General features: G+C 39.5%; 2 protein-coding genes across 2 annotated transcripts in view; one reads left to right on the forward strand and one right to left on the reverse strand.

Annotated features, from left to right (window-relative positions):
• The window catches only part of LOC146635286 (V-set and immunoglobulin domain-containing protein 8-like), a 108,766-nt gene that overhangs the window by 35,462 nt on the left and 59,978 nt on the right, over window positions 1-13,326 (forward strand). The window lies entirely within an intron of this gene.
• Window positions 1,839-8,477, reverse strand: LOC146635288 (coxsackievirus and adenovirus receptor homolog). Its single transcript, XM_085346155.1, has 3 exons — window positions 8,395-8,477; window positions 6,691-7,029; window positions 1,839-2,723 (listed from the first exon to the last, which is right to left on the reverse strand). The coding sequence occupies exons 1-3, from the start codon at window positions 8,465-8,467 to the stop codon at window positions 2,521-2,523; spliced, it is 615 nt and encodes a 204-aa protein (XP_085202281.1). The 5' UTR covers window positions 8,468-8,477; the 3' UTR covers window positions 1,839-2,520.

Consider the following 13,326-nt stretch of genomic DNA (forward strand, 5'->3'; position numbering starts at 1 on the left):
CATGAGCCTATACTGGTGTTTTTAAAAGTTATGTTTGACTTTCTGTGTTGTTTCTGGGATGCTTAGGACTCATATTGCACTGCTGGAAATAGTTTATTTTGATGTATATGCTGTTTTTTTGCAAATTTTCAGTATAATATTTATTTTCGTTTTTCCTGCAGTATATAAAAATTTGTGTATTTCAAAAATAAAACTATGAAGACACTCAAAATAAATTTTCTGTGGTGGGAAACTATTTTGTGCAACTTTTTTGTATTTACAGTTTTGAGGGATAAGCCTCTTAAATTTCTCTAACTAGAAATATATGTTAAAAAAACAAAAAAGATTTTCAATTTTTTTGTAGTTTATTTGCAATTTATGTAATTACGATACACTTAATGCATACATATTATTAAAATCTGGGTTATAATGGTTGTATTGATGTATAGCAACTTGAAATGCTCCCAAAAATGGCACCACACCATGTAAAAATATAATATAAGCTCTGGCGGACTTGGTTCTATGGTAGGTCTTAAAGGGTTAATAAACCCAACAATGTGATTTCCTGAGGTCAGATGGCCCAGGAGGTTAGTGGGCATTAAGGCGTCTGGGAAGGGATCTCAGAACTGGATTATAGATAGCAGAGAGTCTGTTCTGTCTCTTTGTCTGTGAAGGTTCTCAGTCATCCAGGTCATCGTAGTTAAAGGAGCTTGGAAAGAAAAGCGTCTGGACTTCTTTAAGTTACTTGAAGACGTTTCACCTCTCATACGAGAAGCTTCTTCAGTTCTAAGGTCAAATGGTGGAGAGTCCCAGATTTAAACCTACACATCATTTTAACAACTGTGGTCCGTGTGTTGGGACAAAACTTGGCCCGCAGATCTGTGTGTACACTGTCACACACACTTTCTATGTTTTCTGTCTATGTACCTTGCACTGGCCTTCACACTTGCATCCTCTTACTGAGCCCTCTTGTGACAATTTTACATCTAATTTACATTCAAGTTTGCAAGTTTAAATCAAATCCTTCTTCCTGTAAATGCAACAAAATTTTGCAGCCAATCAGGAAACAGCAACTTAGCTTGTAGCTAAAACAGGGAATACCAACTAAAAACAAAATTCACGAACAAAGAATTTGTAACAGTTTCTGTTTATAAGACTGTGACTGGCTCACTGATGGCTAATAATTTCTTTCTTTTTTTTTTTAATAAATTGCTGGTTGTTTTCCAGTGTGATGTTTTCCATATACATATGTCTATTTTTAAGTGAACACAATATTTTAACATATAGATATTTAGAAGTAATCTTTGAAAATTGCATGAAGTTCTCACTAACAGTGAATACTGTTAGTGAGTATTTTAACATGCTGCCAATAAAAGACTCAATGAAAATCTGTCCCATCCAGGCAGTTTTAAACCAAAACTCTAGACCTGGTCAGGAACAAGTTATATTAAGTGTTCAGCGTAACTTACAATGATGATTTATCCAGGTAAACAGAGATATACGTTGTACCTTGCTAAGCCATTGATCTGAGTTTGTTGTACACCCCTCCGCTCTAATTACACTCCCTGCAATTAAAAAACGAAACACTCAAAATAACAAAAAATCTTCTTGATAGTTTGTGTTTTTATTTATTACATGTCAGCACGACTCCAGTCCAGCTCGAGCTTGTACTAACAGAATATGCATAGTTAAGATCAATTAAAAGGTGACAAAGTGATGCTTAAAAATGCCATTATAAAAAGAACATTAAACATGACAAGTACACTCGAAACTTTACATGTTGCTGAAAAATAAAGTGATTAGATATATACATATATATATTACACTGTGATTAATGATGTGTCCGTGCTAATGATTTTGAAAACATACAAAAATACAAAATATTTGCATAGAAAAATAACACAGATTAAGGCTTCACAGGTTTAAACATACAGCGCTGGTCCTTTTTACTCTTGATATCAGCAACATGTCCTCTGATAATGAACCTGTGCTGACCTTTATTTCACTAAAATAAACTTATTTTGGTAGTGATTGATTAAAAAAATGTGGTATGTGGGTTTAAACACTTTAGAAGAAGTAAACCACTGCCCCGTGCAGACGAGCTACAACAGTGACCTCTGTAATAAACTGAGAGGTAGCAGCTTTGACAGCAGACTCTGAGGCTTTAGCCTTTTTGGCAGAACTGGACTGATGTCAGGGAAGGGGGCAGGCTGACTGGCTGTAGAGGTAATAAAAGTGAAGATCTTCAAATACTTAATAATGTGCGTAACAACCTGTATAATTTACAGGTCACGACCCATAACGACAGTTTGCCCACACTACTACCTTTCCTAACGTGACAAGAGAATCTGATTTGTGAGAGTAACCTGTGCAGATATTTATTATCGTGGTTAAACTGCATTTTAAACCATCATAAATGGACAAAAACAAGATTAATGCAGCATGGATCTCTAGTAGTCTTACAAAGATGTTTTCATTTCTGTGCAACAGCAGGACCCACAGTCATTCAGGAGGAAAGAAGTAAGGATTCAGATCTGCTATTTAGTGCTTTTCAGGACTTTTCATGCATTTTTTTAGTCTTTTGTAGATAATTACACCAGCAGGTATAGCAAAAATAAAAAAAGTGATTGGCACACCAGTTATCAGTGAAAGATACCAATTACTCTTTCCTCCATCCTTCTCTACTCTGACCTTCTCTTCTCGAACCTTTTCTCCTCCATTCTCGGTGTCTTCGTCCGTGAAACCTGCAGAGCAGAAAGAGTGTGCAGACAAAGTTAGCAGACACTCTAAAATATATCTTCAGGTCATTCAGAGGCTCTGGCAGCACATGGGTTAGCCTCCCTTTATTCATAATAACTCTGAGTACAGCCAACCTCACTCCTACTGAAAAAGCTATGATATATTTTGGTCATTGCTGGATAATGTGCTTTGGTAGTTTTGAAATAGCTTTTGAAACATCATGCTTTCATTAAAAGATTAATTACTTTGGGATTCTCCTTCTTCCAAAAAGCTTTCTTAGTCATCAAGCTGAAGTAAACCAGAACCATCCTAGGAGGAAAAGATTTTGGTAGATCCAAAATTTACTTGATCTTTTAATTTGTTTTCATTTTTGTTGGAAGCCTAACATGTAGAATAATCTGAAAAATTGGATTATTCTGATAAGAAATAAATGAATGTGCAGCTGCACCAGTAATAACTGCTGAACAACACAGGAGCGTGATCACAACGTCTTTTAGAATAAGAGCAACACAAAAACATAAATTATACAAACTCACAGTTAATTAAGCTGTGTTAAAAATCAAGTGACCACAGAGAGGAAGACCAGGGCTTAATCGCCAAATACTGAATTTTGGGAATGTGTGGGTTAGAAAAAAAAGAAAAAAGAAAAATATGATACCAAAAACTGCCAAGGACGTCATTTTGCCTCTACAGATGTGAATGTAAAACCACTACTGCTGCACACCAGGTTGCCTAGCAGCACAACTGTTTGCACACATTTTAAAGTGAAGGCTGCTGTAACCAGAGCTAGCTAGATGTGGTTGATAAATAAATATATAGAGTACTGTATTTAGATAACAGCTGAATAATTACTGCCGGGCTGGCAATGGGATGTTGAGCCAGGGGAGAGTGTGAGAAATGTGTGAGAACCGAACAGGTTGCTGGCTGTGCTGCACAGCACAGACAGACCAGCATGTGGAGAACTTATCTGAGCAAATACAGAATGAAATCCAGAGCAGAGCATCGAAACAGCTTTCAGACCTGAGCAGGAGAGCTGAGGAGGTGAAGGTGCAGACTTAGGCAGAACAGTGTGGACTGCTCTACTTTACTATTATCACTTAGAATGTGTTTCTAATGTTTTTTTAAGCCACCTGTGACGTCACAGCCCCCCAAAACAACCCTTAAATACTCATTTGTCCAATCTTACTTAAAATTGGATAAAAATTAACAATTGACCTTATTTAAGAAATAACATCTTTGCCATTACTTCTGTTACTGCTGTACTGCTATTAGGGCTGGGCTATATCACGGTAATACCGGTGTAATGTTGGGCAACGATAGGAAAATGACATATGGCGATAGAATATGGGTAAAACGCGCATGCGCAGTGCCTTTGTTTACATACGCACATGGCGGCGACGCAGAATGAGAAGAGCGAAAGCGGATCGTTGAATGAAACGGATGAACCAGAATTGGTTTGTAAAAATGCTGCAACTTCAGTGGTGTGGAACTGCTTTAGCTTTCATCCGTCAGATACACAACAAAGCACTATTTTTGGTAGCGTATGCTAGCGGGCCGTCGTTATTACCGTGTTTTTTGGAAAACACGGCACACTTAAAATCAATCCCTTGATTTTTCTGAAAATCGACAGTGCCCCTTATAATCCCGTGTGCCTTATGTATGCATTCTGGTTGTGTTTACTGACCTCGAAACGATTTTATGTCGTACACAGTGCTCGAAAATCTGTCAAATGTTTAGCACGACTTTGCTAAACTATGAAGCTGCACCGCTTGATGGATTGTCGGAGCATTACGGCTTTCGTAGGCAGGAGCCTCGCGGAGTGATACAAAGTGTGCTTCAACATAATATTAGCGTATTGTGTGTGTATAAGCTCTTTTTAAGTTTTGTGGATATTATACATGGTTATGCTGAGGATATGTCGGCCAATTTCCACTGGAAATGCCTTTTGGTTAAACTGTCAGCAAGGATTTTGCATTTGCACTGTTAAATTTTTATATAACTTTAATGCAGATAAAAAACAGCTGCTTGTTTAAGTGAAAATACATTGATGTTTTTCTTTTTGCACTAATAAAGTTGTGGAGTTGTAAAGTGTTTTGTCTAGTGTCAATTATATCGTCAGTTATATCGTTATCGCAAATTTTTAAATGTATATCGTGATAAATATTTTTGGTCATATCGCCCTGCTCTAACTGCTATCATTTGCCACCAGGAGGGGTCATGTTATTATCTGCCCTCTCTTGTAGACTGTCTGATCTCACCACAGCATCAATTATGGAATGTGCACAGGAACTGTAAAGGCTCTTTTAAAATGTATTCTGTTAATGTCTAATCTGGCCTTGCTGGTCTTGAGTGTAATCTTCATTTGCACCTTGTTGTAAACACTTCTATTTCCAACCATAAAGGCTTGCCTTCATTGCAGAACTTGACATTGAGATTGCTGTCTCTCCTTGAGAGACGGGCCAAGGCTTTTTTTTTTCTTTTTTAAAAACAATTGAAATAATTCTGTCATCATCTACTTTAGTCGTGCCTCAAGACACTTCACCCGTTGCCTACTGGTGGTGGTCAGAGGGCCCGGTGGCGCCAGTGTCCGGCAGCCTCGCCTCTGTCAGTGCGCCCCAGGGTGGCTGTGGCTGCAATGTAGCTTGCCATCGCCAGTGTGTGAATGTGTGTGTGAATGGGTGGATGACTGGATGTGTAAAACGCTTTGGGGTCCTTAGGGACTAGTAAAGCGCTATACAAATACAGGCCGTTTACCATTTTACCATAGTTGTTTTCTGTGGTCTTTCAGGCCCTTTGGTGTTGCTGAACTGGTCAGTATAGGGCTGCGCGATATGACAATATATATCAGATGATTAAATTAAAATGTCTATCGCCTCATATCATTGGCTATCACTTGTTTAGTGGTGTCGCATAATATTGTTTACGGCAATATTTTTTCATTGTTTCGATGGTCACCATGTGGATGCAGGCACAGAGAATACCAGCATTACCAGTTAAGATGAGGCAGAACAAGGTAGCTCCAAACAGAAGGACCAGTCAAAACAAATGGAGGACTTATTCCTAAAGGCATGTCCATGCTCCTCTGTAGCATGGACATGGTTTGGTTATGCAACATCTGACAGAAAACTGTACCATGTACTATGAAATCTGTACTAAATTTTACCGCAAAATGGTCCCCACCACAGACTCAAAGACAACAAACCTCTTCTATCACCAGAATCACGTGAAAGAGTATGGAGAGAGTTTACCGATGAGAAGCAAAAAAGAGCCGTCAAGTGCTCAAAATAAACCTTAGACTCAAACGTTAGAACAGGCTTTTCCCTGCAGCACGCCGTGTAATAAATACAAAGAAAATGGCGGCCGTTACAACTTATGTCTAAAAATGTATCGTTTCATGCATCGGTCAAAACACTCGACTCCAGCTGTGTTCAATGAATTTTCAGAAAAAGCACTATTTTGTGATATATATCATTATTGGGATGAGAATTGTTTGTATTGAGATGAGACTTTGGTCATATCTCACAGCCCGAGGTCAGTACATTCATTCTTTGTAACAATGCACCAGATTTTCATTTATGTCACTCCTAAAGTTTATGCTCTCTCTCTCCGATTGGTTTACGTGAACTTTTAAACCCAGTTATTGGCTCCCTCACATCTTTGTAGCATCTTTCGGGCTTCCTATTTAAGGTCAAAGTGAAAAACTATAAAATACACATCGAACACTTTGAATCAAGTTTAGGAATCATGTATAAATAACAGCACTTTCTGAATTTAAAGCTGAAGTTAAATGCAATGTGTTGGTGTACAGATAAAAAAAACAAAAAAAATCTGATGAAACTTTAGATCCCCATCATGCAAAAACAAACAATGGAAGTGGGAAATAACTTAATAGCACCAACCACAACAATAACATCACATCTGCAAAATGTAAAACTTCCTATGGAAGAAACTGTAACACTTCCACAAACTCACCTGAGGATTTGACTGTGAGCTTGATGGAGTGCTTGAACTCACTTTGGACGCCCTTACTTCTTCTGGTTGTAATGCGACACTCATATGTTCCTGCATCCCTGATGCTGGCATTCCTTAGAATCACTGAACAGTCCCCATCTTTCATTGATGGATCTCTCAGCTCCACTCGGCCTTTAAAGAACGAGTGCTGGTAGTTTTCATATAGACGCTGGTTTCTGTAGAAGTATACATAGCCATCGGACTTAAGCTCAGGTTTGCTCCACTCCAACAGGGTGATCTCCACATCTCCGGGTCCCTGACACTGAAGAATGGCATCTTCTCCAGGACTCGCAGTTACCTCTGAGTGATATAAACACAAAATTCACTGTTTACTATGAGTAACAAACGGAGAATACAGATGAAAAAAAATAACCATACAAGTAAAATTAGTATTGTAATTATTATTATTTATTTTCCAGCTCCTTCTTTTTAAAATGACCTTCAACGAACTTTTGTGTATCCTTTATTTATCCATGCAGGTAAAAAGTCTCCCTGTGATTACATATGCATTTCAAGAGAGATGTGTTTGAGAGGGCAGCAGAAACTGCAACAAAAACATTTCTATCAAGATATTTGACGTGTCAAATAAGACTGTATCTACTCTCTGAGTCATAAAGGCTCTTGCAAATCAGGTAATTTCTATATTTTATGTATAACAAGGCTGTTCTGAGCAGCAGGGGAGCTGTAGCTAAACTGAACTGAGTCCAGAGTGAAATCCGACAGTCTTCAGGCCTGAGGAGCGGAGCTGGGCAGTGCGGACACTGGATGAGAGGCTGTGGGCTTGGTGATCAGAAGCAGAAGTGGACGTGATGATAAACTTTGATTACTCGGATGTTTTACAGTAAAAGATGTATAATCTGTTTCTTATATTTTTGTAGCCAGGGTCATAAATCACATATTGTTATTACACAAAATGTATTGTAAACCCCAAACTGTTCCTGGTATAGCTGACTTTTAGGACCTGCAAGCCTGTAGTTATCTTCATTATTAGTTAGAGCCCCTCTTCATCCTTTTCTTCTTCTTTGGTACAACCCTATAAATTTGGGGTACCCCTACGGCCTCTCCCCTTTTCTATAATTCCCCTGTAGGAGAGGTCTATGTCATTTCTTTTCCGAGATTAATTATATCTTTATCCACTCTGATGTTTCTGATTGTGCGTTGTTAATTATTGTAGTAATCGTGTGTGTGTTAATGCTAGCATGAGCAGATAATTCCTGGTAGCTTTGAAGGTGTAGTGGGTTGAGCTAACTCTCATCCCAAGTGTTTGTATTGGGTATAGGAGCTGGAGCGGGCAAGTTGTTTCCGTGGAAGTCTTTCTTTTTGCCTTTCATTGTCAGGCACAGTGCAGGAACACACGGTTACATCAGCTGAGCAGTCTGTTTTAAAATGTAAGCAATAAACTGTTGCTAACGCGGGCTTGGTGGGGCTTCTTCGACTTTCCAAGTTTGAGAGTTCATTAAAGATGATAAATCCGACTTATGATTTTATCTGGAGTTTGCCCAACACTGTCGGAGAAACCCTGCAGTCATATATGTTAAATGTAGACAGGGCTGAGATATCGGCTGGGTTTAAAGGCACCGTTATGGCGTAGAGAGAAAGTTAGATACGTGCAATATGAGACCTGTGAGGATCCTTTAAAACAACCCATCCCCTGCTGTAACTCACCTTGATCCAGAGGAGCCGCAAAGGGCACAAAATAAAAGAAAAAAAGTGCAATGTTAGCAACAACAATCCTCATAGCAAAGAGGCGGAAGCGGAGCTCGTTGACGGCGACGACGTAGGCGTGGCTGTGGGGTTGGGAGGACCCCAAAAAGACAATAAACTCCAGTCCACATTTAAAATGGCATTTATCAATTTACAAAACTAAATAAAATCAAAAACTTAAGAAAAAAATGGCACCACTTTAGCGGGAGGCAATTCACACTGCATACGACCGATCCCACGCAAAAAAGTTGATAAATTGTTCGGAAAATCACACACAGCTTAACAGGCGGTCCGAACCTAGACCCGGAAGCTGTCCCATAAGGACCCAGCTACAAAAAGAAAAACAAACAAACAATAAAACAAAGGCAGAAGTATGATTTAAACATTGCGTTTCTTTCATTTAAACAAGCTATCTTCTTTACGGTAGCTGTTTAATTGCAGATGCCAACTGGATGTGAGTTCAGGAGTTAAGCTATCCCACGTGATACCTAGCGCATTTTTCTGGCACTGATCCAATACTAAATAAAAACAGGGCCATTATTTCCAGTAACAATAGTGACACATACAGTTTGAACCTTTACATGCAGCTTATGTAGGGGTCAACAAAGCAATAACTACGGTAATGTTATTAAATAAAATAGACTGGGCAGTGAACGTCTGACGTTTTTGTTGTTGTTGTTGATTTTCAAATAAAATAATTAAACATGTTTCAGTGGGTTGAATGAATTATTTGAATGTCTAAACTGATAGTAGTCATATCAGTAATATATTAACATGATGCTGAAAATCCAACATGACTGAAACATTACTTTCACCTAGGGTTGCCAATAGTGATGGGACGTTCTGTATCGAGGCTTCGGAGCGTGTGTCGAGTAATGGAGGGGGCGTTTCCGCGAAGCGCGTATCGAGGCTTGCTTCATTTATGGGAGGAGCTGAAAATGATGACGTCCGAAGCCTCGCTGCCCGGCTGTACCACGTGACTGGTTCATGAAGTGGTTCGAACTTTGCCGCGAGATATGACAGCGATATAAACCCCTCAGACTTCATTCAAAAATGTGGGTGTTTGATGGAGAGTTGCGGTTAGTGAGAGTTTGGAGACCGTATGGAGGTTTATGAGAGTGAGGAAAGTCAGGAGAGAATGGAGCCAGCTAAGAAGAGGAGGATGTCCTCCCCTGTGTGGGAACATTTTGATCTTATTCCTCCCAACAAGGTATTTCTACAGAAGATGTATTTTCATGATACTGATGGTGCAATACAATTTATGTTGAGCTGTCTTGACTTTTGTACAAGGTGAAGTGTTTGCTATGTGCCAGGGAGCTGGGATATAACAACAACACCTCATCCATGCTTAGGCACTACAGAGCTTTGCATGAGAATAAGGGGAACACCGATTGTGGAGCAAGACCAGGTGAGCCATCAAATGCAATGATAATATAGCATGCAGTAATGTTACTAAATGATATAACAATATTATACAACTGTTATAAGTTACGTGTGTGCTATTTATATTTGTGCTTTATCTTTATTGTCTTTCCTCAGGAGAACAATCTCAAATAGATGAAGACCTGGTCAGCATGGTGATTGAGGACTCACAGCCATTTAGCATTGTGGAGGACAAAGGATTCAAAAGATTTGTTAAATCATTAAATCCCAGCTATGTTCTCCCCACTAAAAGGTCATAAAAGCAGTGAAAATTTAGTTTTTACAGAATAAAATGTGAACAGGCAGGACTGAGGCTCAAAGCCTCAGTGTGTAGCTGTCCATACCTCAATGTTACAAAAGCACAACCACTGTCCACACCCCAACCACACCTCACCTCACAGTAAATGATCATTTCCATTTCAAGCATTTCCAAATAATCATTTTCCATACTGCCACTATAAATATACACACTATACTGCCATCACTACAATATACATGTTTTACACACTCCTTTTGTTGTTGACATTTACAGGCTGTGTGCAAAATGCCACACTCTTCAAATTCATGCCAGCTATTATTTTTACGTCCAGTAGGTGTCCTACTAGAGCAAATGAAGCTTCATGAAGCTTCGCGTTGGGGTGAACCAATTGGATGAAAAGCTTCAGTGCTTCATGGGGCTTCATCTGCCCATCACTAGTTGCCAACCGTCCCTTAAAATACGGAATCGTCCCGTATTTCAAAACAAAAGTACACGTCCCGTATTGAGCTAATAAGGGACGCACTTTGTCCCGTAATACAGTGAGAATCAAAAGTAGTCTATAACTTTTAATGGAATTAACGCTTTGTTGGAAAACATAATTCCCAGCCCCTCTCCTGCTTTGTGACCAATGAGCTGACAGCACACTTATGACAATTCGAGTATGACAAGTCAGATTACCGCTCATCTCATTGGTCGAGGAAAAGTCGCTTACGGAGAAAATACCGGAAGACAACAGATGACCACAACAAGAAGCATGGCCAACAGGGAAACAAACGCGACACTGCGGTGCAAGTCTCGGACGACAGTACACCTAAAGCTGGGCAGACACTGTGCGATTTTTTCAGTCACGTCATTCAGCTCCTGCTCAAACTGCACGATTGACTCGCAGGAGTTAGAAGTTTGCAGGTCACGATGCAGGTCTCACACTATACCGCCCGATGCTCTGATGCGACCTGAGTGCTCAAACGGTGCGTCCATAACATGAAGGTTATAACAGAAAATCTCTCCCTCCCTCTCTGTCTTTCACTCACACAGACACACCACCACCATCAACTTTGCTAAATTGCTGATGAAAAACATGATCAGCTGTGATTGAGCAGCAGTGTAGATCCAACTATTTTCACGTTTGTTGTGGTCGTGATAATTTTGTGGTGCCACATCGAAAAGGCTCGGATGAGCTTTCCAAAGTTCTACAAGTTGTGCCTCCATCGCTTGTGTCCAGATCACACGCTGCACAGCCGTGCTGCGCCGTTCTTTTTCATCGGTCGCATGACTCAAAAATCGGCTCAAAATGGGCCAAAGATCGCACAGTGTGAGCCCAGCATTAGAGCAGCAATGTTTGTTCGCTCAGAGAAAGAAAAAAAGGCTGCAAAAGTACAGGGAGGAATGGGAAAAGGAAAACACCTGGCTGGGAAAGTGCACCATAACACCTATAAAGCGCACTGCACTGTGTGCTGGCGCACTTTTTCCATAGGCATGCTTCTATTGGTGGGCACATGAAGAACATGAGGGGCGTGAAAGCTCAGGGAACCCTTAACCAATTTCTTGTCCACCAGGCCACGGCAGAAGCAGATATGGTATGTAAACACTGGTTTGTTTTTTAAACCCTCTGGTTAAGGTTAATATGGGCATGTGCAGTGAATATCAGTGCTATGTGGCCAGAAGTGTGATAATATCATTTATTTTGTGTAATAAACAACTGCAAGAATAGATGATTACAACAAATACATGACTAATACATAAAAGTAACACATAGATGAATAATGATGAGTTATGATGCGTAATCATGGGAACAAGTGGGTTTACAAACAGGAGCAGCTGATTAGCATCAGAAAAGCTGAAATAATACCTCAACTGAAGCCAACTGTACTAAATGCACTATATGTGCACTGTTACAAGAATATTTTTGTTCTATTGCTTTCTATTAATTTATATAATTTTAAGTTAAGCAGGACAGAGTTCTTTTAAAGAAAGATTTACTTATATTCTCCAAAGTTAAGCATGACAGGCTTCTGTTTAAGAAAGAGACCTGTTTTACTGTGTTAATGTTGTCATTTTGAGCTAAAAAAATAAATGGCTAAATGATCATTTGTTTCCCATGTGGTCATATCACAAAGAATATGCATCTGCTTAAATCAAATTCAAGTCAAATGGTTAAAGAATAATTTCACACACACAAAAAAAAAGAGCTACCACACTGGGAAGGGTGAAGACAACTGGGTTGCCCGGCCCTGGCCACGAGGTGTCCCTTATTTATTTTTCAGGGAGTTGGCAACCCTACTTTCACCAGTGACCACGTGCACTACCTGATTATTCTGTCCTTCTCTGAAAAGGATTGTGACAGTGACCACTGTGCTCAGGATCTGGGTTTGTCTCGGGATTTCTTTCCTCCTCTCTTTGTTTCTTTTGCTGCTTGTTTTGGGACAACGTTTTGTTTTTTTTCATCGACTTTTATGTCTTCAAATAAGCTAGTAATGTCACAGAAGAGAATTTTACAGCAGTGCATCTGAATTACAGGGGCAGCATTCATACCAGCATGATATCAATATTTGGATTGGCCAGAGGATCCCTAGTAAACACTGCAACTCCAGAGTGCAGACAGATGAGAGTTGGAGGCAAGTTGCAGTACACATGCAAAGATACAAACAACTGCATCAGAGAAAGCTGAGAAAAGACAGAGGTGAAAAATAATGAAGAAAGGGTATTCTGCAAAAAGGAAAGCGAAAAGCAAAAATAGAGGATTTCATGGGTAAATGATGACACCGCAGATGCAACTGGTGTCCAAGCAGATACAACTATTTCAAAGCAATTTTAATACCCGACACGGTTTCCCAGGTCTGACCTCCACACGCAACAGTGAAACAGTTTTCTCAGTAATGGAAATACTAAAAATTAAATATTGTTTCAAGCTCAACAATAACCACCTTCACATGTGTATGAGAATGGTCCTGACTCCATGCAAGCACAGGTTTAAAATGCTGGCAGAACAAGCTGGTGTTTAATTCTCTGTCCGAGGAATAAAAAATAGGGGGAGTTGAATAAAAGAGGGGAAGAAAGTGAGCCTGTAAAACTCTAAAACAAATTATCAAGATGTGTTGAGATGTATTATCTGTAAAATTGTTCAGTCAAGATGTGAAACAGAAAAGGGGGAACTGGGAGCTTCTCCTCATTTTATTTTCTTTTTCTTGATTTGTGCTTCAAGAAATTTCTTC

This window comes from Diplotaxodon limnothrissa, linkage group LG3 (assembly GCF_057381915.1).
Source record: "Diplotaxodon limnothrissa isolate DT_005_m linkage group LG3, D_limnothrissa_male_GT1.1, whole genome shotgun sequence".
NCBI classification, from domain to species: domain Eukaryota; kingdom Metazoa; phylum Chordata; class Actinopteri; order Cichliformes; family Cichlidae; genus Diplotaxodon; species Diplotaxodon limnothrissa.